The sequence below is a fragment of the Euprymna scolopes genome, chromosome 6 (assembly GCF_053919585.1).
Source record: "Euprymna scolopes isolate OS-2025 chromosome 6, ASM5391958v1, whole genome shotgun sequence".
NCBI lineage: Eukaryota > Metazoa > Mollusca > Cephalopoda > Sepiida > Sepiolidae > Euprymna > Euprymna scolopes.
In genome coordinates this window covers 74,524,165-74,540,884 of record NC_136487.1, presented here as the reverse complement: position 1 = coordinate 74,540,884, position 16,720 = coordinate 74,524,165, and the positions used below count along the sequence as shown (strand labels likewise).

At 34.7% G+C, this 16,720-nt stretch overlaps 1 protein-coding gene across 2 annotated transcripts in view; it reads right to left on the bottom strand.

Moving 5' to 3' along the window:
- The window catches only part of LOC145277702 (uncharacterized), a 53,040-nt gene extending 36,540 nt beyond the window's left edge, over positions 1-16,500 (bottom strand). Inside the window, exons 1-2 of one of the 2 annotated variants that reach the window (XM_080129396.1) lie at positions 16,269-16,500; positions 378-419 (exon numbers count right to left, since the gene is read on the bottom strand). In XM_080129396.1, coding sequence (XP_079985522.1) covers positions 378-419; positions 16,269-16,404 — 178 coding nt within the window. In that variant the 5' untranslated portion in view covers positions 16,405-16,500. Of the gene's footprint in view, positions 1-377; positions 420-15,304; positions 15,415-16,268 lie in introns of those variants that run through there. The other variant, XM_080129397.1, reaches the window with a different exon arrangement.
- Positions 16,501-16,720: the final 220 nt, after the last annotated feature.

Here is a 16,720-nt window from a genome sequence, read left to right as displayed (position 1 = left end):
AAAGAAATTATAAACAAAAACAATCTAAGACAGTATTTGTATTACGAATCTCTACAACAATATCCAGGATGGTGTAACATTTTTTGATAATTTGGGAAATGCAAGAGTAGAGTTGTCAAGCAGAGTAAAAAAATTAAAGGTGGTTTCCTCTCTGAAAATACAAGGCTTGCAGACAAATAGCAGGAATGCAGCAAGGGAGTAAATAAATTACTATAAATATATGTCTTAATCTTATTCATATTGGTTAAATTATTCCTATTTAATATTTTTCTATTTAAACGTTATTTCAAACTTAAGTGTGACAAACTGAGCGAGAGCTTCAAGATGCATTAAAAATAAAAAGGAAAGTGGGATATATCTTTTAATTTGATACATACCAGGGATATAAGCATCAGCATTAGGTTGAGAATTCTTGGATCCTGTAAAAAAATAAAAAAATAATAAACTGAAAAGTATTTTGAATGCTGAAATAAAATGCATCCATTACTAATAGAAATTTAGTATCTGACTGAAGCAGATATAGTATTGTTTCTATTAATAGACTATTATTGTACAATCTTTCAATGCTCAATTCAAGGGGAGTGGGAAAATATAGTATCTGTTCTGTTGCCATGAGACCATCCTCTTAAGCTTTACCTTGTCTTTTGTGGGGGAGGAACAGTGTATTAGGTTGGTGCAAAAATAATGTCGTTTTTTGATGTTCAACTTCAAAAGATCATAACTCCTTTCAAAATAAACTTTATTAATCGAAATGAGAACCATTAGAATTGGCACATTTCTGCCAACAAGAAACAAGTTTATTTATCTCATTAGCATAGAGATCCGGAGTTCTGGAAGCGATGAAGTCATTGAAGGCTGATTCAGTATGATCCCGGCTTTTTCGCACAGGAAGTTGTCGAGATGCTTGAAAAAATGATAATCGGTGGACGAGAGGTCCAGTGAATATGGTGGATTAGGCAGTTTCATAACCCAATTTATCCAGCTTCTGTAGGGTCAGTTGAGCAATATGCGAGTGAGCGTTGTCATGGAGGAGAATTGGTCTTTTTATACTGACCAATCTCAGACACATACATTGGAGTTTCTGGTGCATTTCATCAATTTGTCAGCAGTACTTCTCCATCGTAATTGTTTCACCCGGATTCAAGAAGCTGTGATGGATGAGACCAGCTGCAGACCACCAAACAGTCACTATAACCTTTATTTGGTGCAATTTCAGCTTTGGGAAGTGTTGTGGAGCTTCTCCGGCATTCAACCACTGTGCTGAACATCGCCGGTTGTCAGAGAATCCACTTTTCATCACCCATCACAATCCACTCGAGAAATGGGTCATTTTTGTTGCACAGAAAGACACCTCAAAACGACAATTTTTTTGATTATCGTTCAATTCATGCGGCACCCATTTACCTAACTTTTTGACTTCCCTATTTGCTTTAAATGGCGAACGACTTAAGTGGTCGACCGCAAGTTCAACAGCAACTTCTCGTGTGGTTTTACAAGGCTTCAATCAAGACTTTCAAATGTTTGTTATTAACCGCAGTTGGCCGGTCACGACTGTCTTCCCCTCCGAGGCTCTCGTCACCATTGCAAAATTTCTTGAACCACTATTGTGCCACATGTTCGTTAGTGGTTCCTGGACCAAATGCATCATTGCGGTCTTGACAACTTTTCAGCCTAGTTTGAACTGGAACAAGAAAATAGTGTGGATTTGGATTTTATCCGTGCTGTTGAAAAGCCTGCAAAAAAAATGAAGAGATTGAGAATGGTACCGAATAACACAATTCGATAGAGCAAAAAATCACGCTTCAAAGGATATATAACATGGCTATATATATCAATGAATCAATTCAGAAATCATATGAAAGTAACATATGTGAGAAAACGATATTGTTTTTGCACCAACCTAATAGTATATATATTTGTTCATCATGAAACCATTATCCCTCCCTATATATATATATATATATATATATATATATATATAAATAAATAAGAATATAGGTTTGATAAATTATGTTGAGAAACACTTTAACAAGAGTTTAAAACGTTTATTACTCGGAAAGGAAACAAATATAGAGGTTATAGTCCTTATTCCGCAGAGTTTCAAAGAATGTAAGGATTCTTCTGTTCAGACGAAAGAAAACTAGTCAGCAAAACATATAGGGCTAAAAGGCTTGTTGGTTTTATCATTTCAGAAACTGTATTCCATGATTGTGTTTGTAAAATGTAAAATACTGTTTATAAAAAAAGTTTGTGTAAATTATTTGTGTAAAGTGATGTTTGTACAGAAAGGGGGAGGGGAGAAATAAAATATTTATAACATTTTTAAGTTTACTGTATCATAAACTCAATTGTATTACTGCCTCATATATATATATATATATATATATATATATATATATATACACTAGCAAAACTATGCTAGTGTTAATAGATATCGATAGACAAAATATCTCAAAGAAGTAACCGATATTCTTAAGATGCATTCATTTAAGCTGCGTAGCTAAATAAATAAATGGTAAAGTGAAAACACTATTTCAAGTTTATACAATTTTACACAATAGATGCACCATCTTTATAGTAAAGCTTATGTACATACGATATCAGTCACAAGGTTAATCAATATGCATAGTTGTTTGGAAAAAGTTAATTTTATTAACTGTTGTTTTCAATAAATTCATTGATCATTTTGATTTTAATATAACAATTAGTTCAATTTAAAAAAAATTTTTTTATTACATTTTCACCCCAAACAAGGCACATTCCCACTTTGATTTAGGGGGCTACTATCAGGGACATAAGCTACAGGGGTACTATGTGGGGAGTTGAGCAGCAAGATATTGGTTCACGTTACACTTGAACGTCTGCATGTCAGTACAGTTGGGGAAGCAGGAACCCCGAAGGGAATTCCAAAGTCTAGCAGTTCTGGGGAAGAAACTACTGGAGTAGAAGGCTCTCTTACATCTAGGGATCTCAACTGTGAAGGGGTGGGATTTTGCTGCGTGTCGGGTTTATGTTGAGGGGGTACAAGTGCTTTCAGTTCTTCAGAGAATTCACCGTTAAAATACTTGTAGAACAGGCAGAGGAATGCTACATTTCATCGATGGAACATTCAAGTCAATGAATCAAATACAAGGTGAAAAAAAAAGAAAAAAAAAGCCACTCATGAAATTGTTAATAAAATTCATAATCTTTTCTGGGTTATAATCATTTAATATACTTCCTAACTTCCGGTGTATCTGCTACCAGAAGCGGTGACAAGGCAAATCAGTTCCTCCACTTTTATTGCTCTTCAGTATTTCTATTGTGAAGCGATTTGTTGAAATATTAGCAGGCTGCCCGGTGTTGGTTGGTCATAAAATATGCATGAATATTATATTTTAATTAATGCAAGTACTTGAGCTGAGATCAGAATAAAAACATAGACAGTGAATCAAGTACAATAATATTTAGACCAGCTTGACACGATCTTTACAAAATGTTTTCAAACCTTATTCTTAACATAAAGAAGCTGTCATGTTTCACAGCCATGCATGCGCATTAGTGAAACAGTTGACAAAGATAAAAATCTAAGTACGACCAAGTACCAATTTTGACCCCTTAGCAGCCCCTTTTTTAGGATGAAAACCGATTAAAAAGTTTTCCATGTGTCTGATTATCCTATATACCAAATAGCAAGTCTGTAGATCCAAAATTCATTGAGTATATAGGTTAAGAAGTGTTTTCACACACATTCTCACTTTTATAGATAAGAAAAGGACATTATTGAAAACTATACAATAAAAATTAACCTAACACAATTAGTTTTATATGCACTTTTAATAAATTAAAAAATAAGTTTTTATTTTATTTGAAATTTTATGTTTATGAAATTATACAATACATAATATTCAAAATAGTTTAAGAGATTTTAAGCATTTTCAATAATTCTTAAAAAAATAAATAAAATAATTTTAGTAATTCTTAATTAAAATAAGAAAAGAGTACATGATGAGGAGAGATATAGGTGGGAGAGGAAAAAGCGAAGGAATTGATTTGCCTTATCACAGTTTCTGATAGCAGATACACCGGTAGTACGTTAGTTGACTATTACCCCTTTCTGTAATGCTTATTTTTCCCCCCTGTCAGTTGCCCCTGTATAAGCCAAAAGACTTATTTAAATTCTGGTCAATAGAATTTATTGACCAGAGTCGATGGTAATCACTTGTGTGCTGACCGGCTGCAAAGGAAATTTCAAAGAAACCAACTCTGTTAATGAATGACAACAGCTTTATGAAGGCAGGTGACAAAGATGTTCACTAGAGTTGAAGTTAATAATCTACAAACTATTGATCTATTGCTTTCATCCACAAGTTGTAAGATGGATCAGAGCTTTCTTTGATGACTGTACCCTTTCAGTGCAAGTCAATGGTCCTCTATCTGGTATTTACAATGTGGTTAGTGACATTTTCCATCTGAGATCCAAATCAAAGTGGCACTCACCCTAGGCGGGTTAAACCGGCTTCCTCCAAAGGAAGAAGTTTCATGGGAATATCAAATTCACAGTCTCCAGTCGCTTGTACATTTCCCCCTCTGTCAGATGTCCCAACAATTCAAGGCAGCACTATCACATTGTGGCCCTTGATCTTTGGATGATCACCTCATATGCAGCATTCTTTTTTCGTAACATAACAGACATGGCTCTAGTTTTCTGCCAATCTTTTCCCAATATTTAATGAATTAAAATTCAATATACAAATATTCATAAAGATTTAATTAAATATCAATTTTTTTATTACCATGTAATTTTAAACTACAAAACGAATAATCTTAACTTTTGAAGAGCGGTCCTGGATATGACCTTAAACTATATCCGATGGTGAGGCCCCAGCTTGCGGACTTTGGGGAGTGTGGAGCCACCCTTTAATTGCCATTGCTCCCAGGTCCACTCTGACCCGGAGTGGTAGTACCTGTTAGGGTCCCAACTATGGGTTAAATAGAAACCGACTTGCAAAAAACAAATATATTCTATTAAAAAAGTTTTCTTCAAAATCACCGGATTCGGCATTAAATAACCAGGAAAGGGTTGATATGCTGTAAAACAAAAACAACCAACAACTTTTGAAGAGAATTTATTATGCTGAAAACATGAATCATTTCAAAATCAACCTATTTAATACAATAAATATTCTCATACATGACTCTTAAACCTTTTGATAAAAAGATTTTTTTCAACCTCTCTCCGATTTGATTGATGACATTATTTTGTGATGTCATCCACTGCACATGTTATACCATCTGTTTTAATAGCTCATCCTTTATGATGTCATTGATTGGGAATTAGCAAATAAGATAACATCCAAATTTTTTAGCAATAATTTAACACATTTGTCTTAATTCTAAAGTACATGTTAAAAGGATTTCTTCTTATTAAATGCATAAGACAAGCAACAAAATCAAAATTAAATGCACCAGAATGCATTTAGATTTCTTTGTAACCAAGTTAGTCATTTTAATAATTTGTTATGACTCGCAAAAAAAAAAAATAAATAAATTGCTTAGTGACTTTGAAAATTGAAAGGAATTTGGAAGTATTTAAACTATCAAATAGAAAGCCACCTTGCTTTAAATCTTTAGTTTGGAAAATTAGTTACACTCAGGAATCTTAAAAATTGAGATTAACATAACCATTCATCATCAGTAAAAAAAAAAATAAAAATATAAATAAAATAAAATAAATAAATAAATAACATAAAAAATAAATAAATAAATAAAATCACTCCTGGTTTCTTTCTACCTTGTTTTATCTTTGATTAGGCATGGTCAAGTGGAACCTAGTTATCTATCCAGATCGTCTTTTTTCAGAGTTATTGGCCTTCCTCAATGTCTTTTCCATTGCATTAAGGTCCATTCTGTCACTATATATATCTGTCTTGTCTGTATATCTTGAAAGTTAACCTGCCCATGTATGCTTTGCCATTTGTATGATATCATTTTACTCCAATTTTCTTTTGAATAAAAGTGTTTCTTTTTTTTTTTTCTTTTTATCATGTCAACTGATGCCAAGCATAACGCATCCCATTTTGCAATATGCCGCTCTGAGCTTTTCCATTGCTGCATTATTAAGTGGCCATGTTTCACTATCATGTTATAATAGGCATGATATATACATTGAACACTTTCTGCTTAATGCTCATAGTGAACTTTTTACTGTTCGTGATGTTTATTTTATAAATGGCTGTCTATCCAAATGCAATTCACCATTTGATTTAAAGCACGATATCAGTATCACTTCTCACCATCTTTCCTGAGTAGATGTAGTTGTCAACTTGCTTGATATTTTCACCTTTCATTGTGACTGGGGGGTTTGTGGCATATTTGTACAACATGACCTTAGTTTTTTTCAGTGTGCATTTTAAAGGGCAACTATGTGGCTAGCATTGTGAATGTCATTAAGAATCTCTTTAAATTGTTGAGGTGTGTGACTTGTGACAATCATATTGTTGGCAAATCCGTCTTCCCAGTCCATTTTATTGATTACTGAATCTTACAGCCAGTTCGTAAAGAGGTTTGTTAAACTTATCTAGTCTGGCATTGCTTTCTATAATGATCTTTTCACTATCCTGCGGGAGTTAATGTCACTATCATAAACATCCTGATAAAAGTTGATATAAACATGCTCAGATGGTAATGTCTTCTCATTTCTGTCTGATAGATTCATAAGAGTAGTGGTTAATGGGCAGAAATCAGAAGCTCAGAGAATTAATCTCAGGGGGTCCATCCTGGGCCCAACTCTCTTCCTAATCTACATCAATGATCTTCCAAATCACATCCTTAGATCATTCGTAGACATTTATGCTGATGACACTACCATCTATGGCAGTACATCAAAGACCGTTAACGACCAAGTTCTTTCTGATTCTCCTTCCTCTGATCTTAAGCATGTGGTACAATGGGGAAAGAAGTGGCTGGTTACTTTTAATACATCTAAAATCAAACTTCTATCTTTACATCAACATTCTGATCCCCATCTGGCATCAATTGAAATGAATGGCTCTCATCTTGATGAGACTCCATGTTTTGACAAGCTCCAGGGCTTGACCGTTACTCCTGATCTGAAATGGAACATGTACATCAAATCTTGCCAAGGACGCTGGGAAAATGGTCGGATCCTTCTATCGATCCAGTAGATATTTCACTGCTGATGCAATTCTCTACTTATATAAGAGCCAGGTATGTTCAAGGATGGAGTACTGTTGCCACATCTGGACAGGAGCTGCTAGAAAGATCTAATCCTGCCTTGACAGAGTTCATAACAGACTTCGTAGCCTAGTGGGGGAATCCCTTTTCTCTTCCATGCAACCTCTATCTCACAGAAAGAAGTTGTGAGCCTGTCTCTGCTTTATCATTATTTTCATGGTGAGTGCTCAGCTGAGCTCCAATCTATGCCCCCCCACAGCAAACTTTCACGAGAAACACTCGTCTAGCTGAAAACACTATCAATAATTTCCCTCACTCTTTATCTGTGCCTAAACCTAATTGTAGATTCCATGAACAAAGTTTCTTTCTTAAAACTGCACACCTGTAGAACTCTCTTCCTTTGGCCTGCTTTCCAGCTGACTATAATATGGTCATCTTCAAGTCCAACGTAAACAAGTTCTTGATAAGCCATTCCCCTAGAGTAATCCAATTTACCAAATTACCACTGCTAACAATTATTACGACATTGTCCCATTGACCACTGTACGCTTATTAACCCTTATCCTCGAGTGGCCTCCGGGCCTTGATAAGTGGTGACTCCTTTGTAAAAAAAAAGCTGTGAAAATAGGAGTGAATTTGATGGAGTCAAATGCTATAATCGAAAAAAAAATGAAACAAATGATGTACTGTGCTCATTTGCTTTCACTTGAAGTTGGATTACAACTTGTGGTCCATGATGGAAAATCCTGGTTGGAAACCTGTTTGTTCTCTGGGTGCGTTTTGCATTCTTTTGAGAATTTGGGAAAATACATTGTAAACAACAGCATGTAAGCTTATTGGTCTGTAGTTTTTTTTTTTTTAATATCTTTCAAGTCTCTTTTCTTATGGAGATTTATAACTGATCAGTTCTTTCAGTTTGTAGTCACTTCGCTGTTGTTAAAGCATTTGTTGCATAAGCAGGTGAGAATCTCTGCAATTGGTTCACCACTATCTTGGAGAATGCCTGCCGTAATTCCATGTTCTCCTGGATCTTTATTTCTTTAGTTATTTGATTGCAGACTTTAGACAATATTGCAAGAGGGTATAACAGTCCTTTCTCTAAAAATTGACTTTGGGGTGTCCTGGTTTTGTAGAGCACTGATTAACCAGTTTAAGTCAACTGTGAGGGTGCCATCGTCTTCTTTCAATGCAATAACCCCCACCTCCAACATTATTTCATTTTAGTAGCCTTAAGATCTTTGCTATCCTTCAAAGCTCTTAGTTTATTCCTTCTCATTGTAAGGCCTTATTTCTTCATTCATATGGCGACAGAGTCTTGCATACTTCAGAATATTCCATGTCCTGAGTTTCGTACTTCCTCTTCTCATCAGTTTCATTTTTTCTCTTACTTTGATCTCCATTGAAAGCTTGTCCAGTTTTTCATGGGTTTTTTATCAACAATGTCCAGTGCCATTTCTAAGATGGCAGAGATGATAAAAAAATCATATCTTTTTCTGGTAGTGTTGTTTCAAGTGTTTTGACCCCGTTAGTTAGCTCCAGTTGGAATTCTCATGCTTTGGCAGATCGCAAATAACATAACCATTACCTCAACAAAAATGTTTTAATTTGATTCAATGACAAAATAATATTGTAATAATTTAATCAATTTTCAAAATCATTTATGAAAAAAAAAAAAAAAAAAAAAAAAAAAAAAAAAAAATTTAGGTGGAAGGGGCACAAAAATCAAAGTAAAAAGACACCTATCAACATTGGGTAAGTATAACCAGTGTCGAATTAAGTAAAAGGCTCAATTACAATAAAATTTGAAAGTGTGTGTGTGTGTGGGGGGGGAAGGTCTTTGAAGCCGAATTTGGTGATAAATTATTTTAAAAAGAAAATGCAATTGAGAAATTAGTCCCAAACAATTTATTTTTGTTTTATCCTTTAGCAAAAAAAAGAAAAAAGAAAAAAAAAAATTTCTATTTTTATTTATTTATATACTAGCGTGGAGTACCTGCCGTTGCTCGGATAGAGGATATTGGCACAAGGACAAAGTGATGTTAAGAATGACTTCCACGGGGTTAAAATTTACAAAAGAAAAGAGAGAGAGAGGCGGGTAATTAGTTTTCCACGCTAACCATTAGGCCAAAGATGATAGTGAATTCAAGGAGTTGGAAATTAACCTTTGCCCAGGTGGAGGATATTAGGACAAAGACGAAATAAAAAAAATAAAAATAAAAAAGAGAGAGAAAGGTGGGATCGAACTAGAAAACGTAGGGTAATTAGTCTTCCTTGCTAACCATTAGGCCAAAGAGGATTGTGAATTCAATAAGTTGGTAATCAACTTAATAATCATAGGAGTCGCCACGCATGCGCAGAAATGAATGTTACTTGTAAAACTAGCTAGGGGCCAGGTAAGCTTCCTTTCTGTTGGTATTTTATTGGTTTCCCACGAAAACAAAATGTGACACAAGGTCGTGTTTAATGTGGGACTAAAAACAATTTGCTTAAAAATGAAATTTTCTCAGTAAAGAAAGGTTTCCCTTTCCATCAACAGAGAACTAATCTCATTTTGGTGCAGCGCAAGAGTGGACACGCCACCAGGCCGTCATTTGCGCTCAAATAGTTTCACTTTATACAAAAAAGCCAAACAAACACCCGAGATGATGCCACAGTGGAAATTTTGTTTAACTCTTATCAAAAATAAAAAAAAAATTCTTTTAAAAAGATAGAGATGATGTCCGCGAATGCGAGATATTACGATCTGGGAAGTATGCAAAAACTTCTCACGGAATCGAACCGACGTGAGAACCGATGCAAAAAGCCTTTCACAGACATACACAAACGCTCACGCCCATTTTGCCTAATACATCTATCTATAAATATAAAAGCAAAAATGTGTGTTTGTGTGTGTGCATTTTTCCGTATGTCTGCAAAAGGCTTTTTTCGCCGGTCTTCTCGGTTGGCTCACTCCTTAAAACATTTTATATCACGTCTAAATCATAATATCTATGACTTAAGAATAGGGGTCGTGGCTATCTTTAATTTACCCGACTTTTACAAGCTATTTTCAAGAGATTTTTCGATCGTCACGTCTTCGAAAAGCGAATAATGGGCGGGGGAAACAGAAATTGGCTTCCAGCGCAAAACTAGGTCAGACATCATGCGACTTAACTTTCTTGCACCTGTTAATTTTGCTTTATAAATGTCAACTTAAGATACTTGTCACTTCCTCTCCCCTCATGGCAGAGATGGTTCGGTCACAGGGTTTTTCCCATTTCCCTTCCACCTTCGCGTCAAGGCTTCTGGGTTCAAGCCTACCTTCCTACTAAAGCTATTTTTTTTCTTTTACACCTCCAAACATCTGACCAACATTTATTTTTTTTTTTTTAAACTGGGTTTTTTTGATCAACCCCCACCCTCCAACAAACACACCTCTAAACACCCGGGCAACGCCTGGTACCCCCAAGCTAGTATATATATAAAAGGCAAAATGTGTGTGTGGGGGGGGTGTATGCATGCATGCATTTTTTTTGTATGTTTGGCAAAGGCTTTTTGGAGTGAGTTCTCCGGGGGGGGGGGAGTTTACTACGTCTTAGAACTTCTTATACTCCTTAGATTATAATATCTACGATTTACGAAACATCATAAATATCTTTTATTTCAGTGACTTTTATCTGACAAAATTTGCGCTGTGAATTCTTTTTCTCTACTACTGCTATTGCTAGGACGTGATATTTGACCTAGAAAACCATACGTTGACATTCAGCCACCTACGTTTTTAAACGCTTATTTTCGACTGTTCTCAAGTCCTGCCTCCGTGGCATCATGCTATGTCATCAGACTACTAACCTTTGAGCTTACCTCCCTCCCAAAACTTTTTTGTTGTTTTTTTTGTTCGTTTTTTTTAATATTTAAACAGGGTTATTACTTTACTTATTATTTTTGTTTTGATCTAACACCACCACCCAAACACACACACCTACAAACACCCAGGCAACCTCCACTAGTATTAGATAAAAGGCACTCTGTACACGAGTTCGTTCCTATGAACTCCGAAACAGTTGAGCCAATTTAAAAAAAAAAATTCACACAAATGTACTTTATGAGTGGTTCTTAGGTTTTGTATTGGAATGCCTCCGATATGTATCAAAAATCGATAATTGAAAAATTCCTCTTCAAATAACAGTCCAATTTTGACCAAAGTTAACACCCTTATACAGTCTAACATCACAAGGGCACTTGAAAAGTTTTATCACTGCACAAACAAAAGGGTCTGGCATATAAAAATCAACAGCAGGTTCTTTGATAAGACAAGGATGCATTTGAAATGAATATTTGTGTTTAGAGTACATCCTTGACTTTTGCATTTTAAACTTTAATTCAAGCCATAATATAAAAATAATTTTATAAAATCAACAGTAGATTCTCTATCGTGCACTGTAAATTACAATGTATTGTGAATTAAGTCACTGCCGAGAAGCATATGAAGTTGCTCTTAGTGCACCACAATGGATCTCCGACAAGAGTAGGCAATCAATTGATTTGATTGAAAAATTTTGATGACAATAAAAGTATTGGAAGTGTAGAAGAGCTGTTGATCTTCATTCAATCTGGGGTAACATCAGGTCTCCCTGCTACTATTTAATAGAAGATATAAGCAGTTTTAGTTATCGTAAATATCGGTTATAAAGTAAAGTAGTCATTTTGCTCACTTTTTAAAAATCATTTGGAACCAATTTTCACAGTATTTTCAAGACAAATTCAAGTTTCACAATATCTTTTTATTTATTAAGTAATTAGGTGGCTGTACAGAATAGTTACAAAACACCCTCCCCATGTTAAAAATGGCTTTCAAAATATAACGTTATTTCAGCATGGTAAGATAAATGCATAAGTACCAAAAATAATTAGTATTTCTACAGTATTTGAATCGAACTGGGCTTCCTTTTTTTTTTTTTTTTTTCTTTAACTTATGCCGGTTCAAATTCTATAGTGTAAGAAATTGTGCAGAAATAAACAGGCTCCTCATTGGTCGGTTTGTCTGCCCACGATTTTGTTTAAACCTATCAGATTGCTTATTACTAACTGCCGAGGGTATTCTTGGCACCAAATTTATCTTTTCAGATCACCATAGACACAGGTTGAAAAGGACATATGAAATTCACTTGAGGCTTGTAGCCTCAAAATCACTTTGTTTCATTGAGACGTTTTAATTTAAAAAAATTTTTTTTTTATTATTACATTTTCACCCCAAACAAGGCACATTGCCACTTTGGTGTAGGGGGCTACTTACTATCAGGGGCAACAACTACTGCGGCACTATGTAGGGATTTGGGCAGCAAGATGTCTGTTCACGTTGCACTTGAACTTCTGCACGTCAGTACAGTTGGGGAAGCAGGGACCTGGAATGGAATTCCAAAGTCTAGTGGTTCTGGGGAAGAAACTACTGGAGTAGAAAGATCTTTTACATCTAGGGATCTCTAGAGTGTGGGATTTTGCAACCTGTCGGGTCTGTCGAGGGTGTTCACGTCGTGGGGGCACAAGTGCTTGCAGTTCGTTAGAGCATTCACCATTAAAATACTTGTAGAACAGGCAGAGGGATCCAACGTTTCGTCGATGGGACAGAGGCTGAAGCTTAGATGCCAGTTCAGAGCCCATCAGATTTGCGACTCTTAATGCCCTAATGTGGGGCAAAATGTTATCTTTTGCAAACACCAATGCCCTTAAGTTGGGCGAATTATTATATTGTACACGGTTGTGCTCTGTGAATCAATTGACTTTCATCATCACAATATAATGTATGTCAGAGACGAAATTAAGGTCTACAGTTTGACCTGTCATTTGGACGGTTATCTACAGTGAACTCCACGAGGTTACTGGACTAGCAGTATCCATGTTGGAAGGCATCACTCAATTAAACTTGTTGCAGTGTTTTTTGTCAGTGGAGTTTTGTATCCAGCATATCACGAAGATGAACTATTACTCTTTTAGGGTGTTACCGGCCCAGTACAGCAGATAGCTAAAGATGACACATCTTTTGCAATTTGGATCTTTTTGCTTTAATAAAATTTACGTTGAAGTTTAAAAGGTGAGTCTGTTGTAATTTCTGATTGGTTTTCTTTCATTCTGCCAATGGCAGAAGCAATGTGAGAGAATTTCTCACAGTAGAAGCGCTTCCTAACCTTACAATTTAATCTTGACGATCTAACTTCAATTCAATGTTTTAAACCATATTTTTTTGTTTTGCTTTTCGTATTACCATATTTTTACAATTTTAGTTTCACGAAAGTAATCTGAACAAATTGTCACAAGGGGGGGGGTGAGTAAAAGCAAAAAAGCTGTTAAAACACAATCGGTTTTCAGAAAAAAAAATTACTGAATTGACATATCAGTTTAACTTTATATATGTTACAAAATGAATTTATTTTTGGTATTCTTTTTGGAAAATATTTACATTAAGGCCCGTCTAACGTCCGTATATAACAAAATAATTTTTTTTGTAGATTTCGGTGTGCTAAAAACGAACCTGAAAACCGTTTCCGTCGCAAAAAAATAGGGGTTTGTATTACTGTACACATAGATTCGAAAAAGTTGTCAAAAAACAAATATATAACAAATAAATGTTATCAAAGGCAAGATAAATTACTTTTCTACCAAACTAGATATAATTTTCGTGTTTTTATTCAATTTAACATGTTTATTCAGCTCAAAAAGCATGCAGTGTTTAGCGATGTATTGGAAAATTCAACATGGCGTCCGACTCTCTCTTTAACACGGTAAGTTCGGGAAAAGGTGTTATAAATAATAAACTAGACAAAATACTATTAAAAACCCACCGAATATATGTCAAGTTATGTCACGGTAATATATATTGAGCAAATTTCTAACAGTATTTTCTCTAGTTTATTATTTATTACACCTTTTTCCGAACTTACCGTGTTAAAGACAGAGTCGGCCGCCATTTAAAATTTTCCAATACATCGGTAAACACTGTATGCTTTTCGAGCTGAATAAACATGTTAAATTGAATAAAAACACGAAAATTATATCCAGTTTGGTAGAAAAGTAATTTATCTTGCCTTTGATAACATTTATTTGTTATATATTTGTTTTTTGACAACTTTTTCGAATCTATGTGTACAGTAATACAAACCCAAAAATAGTTTTCATGACATGAAGAAATTACTTTTGCGAAAAGTGGGAGATCACTTTTCCATGTAAATTTAACTTAAAATGAGTACCCACTTTCTGGCCACCTGAGAGAGGGGGGCATTTTAGTATTTATTGGCTAAAAGGTTGTTTCGAGTTTTTTTTTTTTATCATTCAATAAAGACACGAGGAAATTAAAAAAAGAAAAATCGGTATTATTTTACTTTAAGGCTCGTTTCACATTCGTATAGAAACAAAAATAGTTTTTTGTAATTTTCATTGTGCTTTCAAAAAATATGGTAACCGTTTCCGTCGCAAATTTACTGGTTGTACGGTATTAACCCCTTAGCTCTGGAATTATTTTCCATTTCACAGCCCAGCCTTCATTTACGCTACGCGCGAGTATAAAAAAGGCTGTTAAATGTGCACTCGTGTACCAAACTGCCTTGTCACAGTGTAGTATTGGCAAAAAATTAAAATTAGGCGAAAAACAAGTACTTTTCCAAATCTTAAACAATGTAATCACGTACGGGTGGCCATTTTGTATGTGCAAGCGCGCGCACATGGCCTTATGCGCTATTTTTAAAAATCGTATTACCAAGTTTAATTAAAGTTTTATGATGTTTTTTTTTATTCAACTGTAAGGTTAAAACACCCTCCCCATGTTAAGAATGGCCTTTAAATAATAGCGTTATTATTTCAGCACGGATCACTCTCTGCATGAGTACCTCAACTTTATCAAATAAAGCGAAATTGGCGACATATTCCAACTCTGTCTCTAGTACAAGGGAACCGAGAATTTTAACGAGTCTATTCGGTTGTGATTATATTTTTATCTTTTGCCCCCATGATGTCAACAAGAAATTATTTGTGCGTGCAGGACGGGCGATGCATGCAATGCATGCACCCAACACTATAGAGATATGTGGAAAATCTTCATTAAGCAACACGAACACTAAGATTGAGTTTACACACGCACAGATAAATAAATAAATACCTTGACTGTTAGGAACAACAAAAATGGGGGTAAAATTAGAAGTATTCATCTTTTTCTGAAGATTAAACGGCAATAACGTGAATCATTTATGACAAGTTCGTAAACATTTCACCACAAAGATATCATTTTTACGTCATACAAGACTAGTGACAAAGAAAAAAAAAAAAGTTTTTTCGGAAATCTTTATTTTCAAATAAAATTATCTAATCACATGAGGGGGAAAAGTTGAATTAATTTATTAAATTAATTAAAACTAGTAACGACTGGAACGGGCTGCATCCCCCCCCCCCGTTCAAGGAAATGTACCTTAGCAACGAAATGTTAGACATTACTCGTTGTTCAAAAAGTTCATTTTTTTTTTCGAGTTTCAAATTAGACAAATAATCGATTTTTAAAAGTTTTGTGAAGTTGAATGCTTTAGAAACTTTGATGTGCATGCCTTACTGAATAGTTATCGATCTTGGTTCGTAAGAATAGCTTTTATTAAAAATTTACTCACTTCTTTTAAAATATTGTTTGTTTAGGTTTGGAGCAAGAGTGGAATAAAAGTACAAGTTAAAAGCTAACGGAACTTCTACAGAACTTAAACCAAACTCCCCCCCCTCTTTTATTACTTAACAAATCCTAACCTTAGTTCTAAATCTAGTCCGGTAAAAGTTAGTGGGTCGATTCAAATTCTGTAGAAGCACCAACTTAGTTCGTTGTCGGCTGGTTGTACTTAATTTAGGCAATTTCCTTTCTTTTTTGTTATTATTGTTAGATATCTTATGATTTACATTTATTATATGCAAGTTAAAGTTCACAAGTTTAGACACCTTTCTTTCTGAAAAAAAAAAAAAAGATTAAAACAGTAATATGCGCTGGCTGGCAGTAGGGACAGGAAATTGTTTGCTTTTTTTTTTTTTTCATTTATGCTTAAGCTTTAAAAAAGAAAATATTGCTTGAAGACATTTTATCAATTTACCTTCAGCTTTCCAAAAGATTCCGTTGGCTTCGCATGAATGTTTTCTTTGGTCATTGTGATAAAATGTTTGGCTGTTGGTGTTATTACTCCTGGAGGAATTGTATGAGTATGAATTGAACAGAGGTAGAGACGCCATTTCTACAAACAAGTGTCGGTGTCAATCTCGACGCGCGTGCGCTTTATTTTGGTCACTCGGGAGAAGAGCGTCTGTTGTAAGAGGAACAGTGAACACTTGTTGCACACTCAACATATTATTTTTATTAATAAGATTTTAATTAATAAAATAAAACCGCATTAACGGCTCAGATACGATAAATTCTGCCGCCTACGAAACTCATTTTCACCAGAATATTTACTTTTCATTTATTAAAAAAAAACAAAAAACTGAATAACAAGAATAAAATTTTTACAATAAAAATGTTATCAAGTACTTTTATTTTTATAAAGAAAAA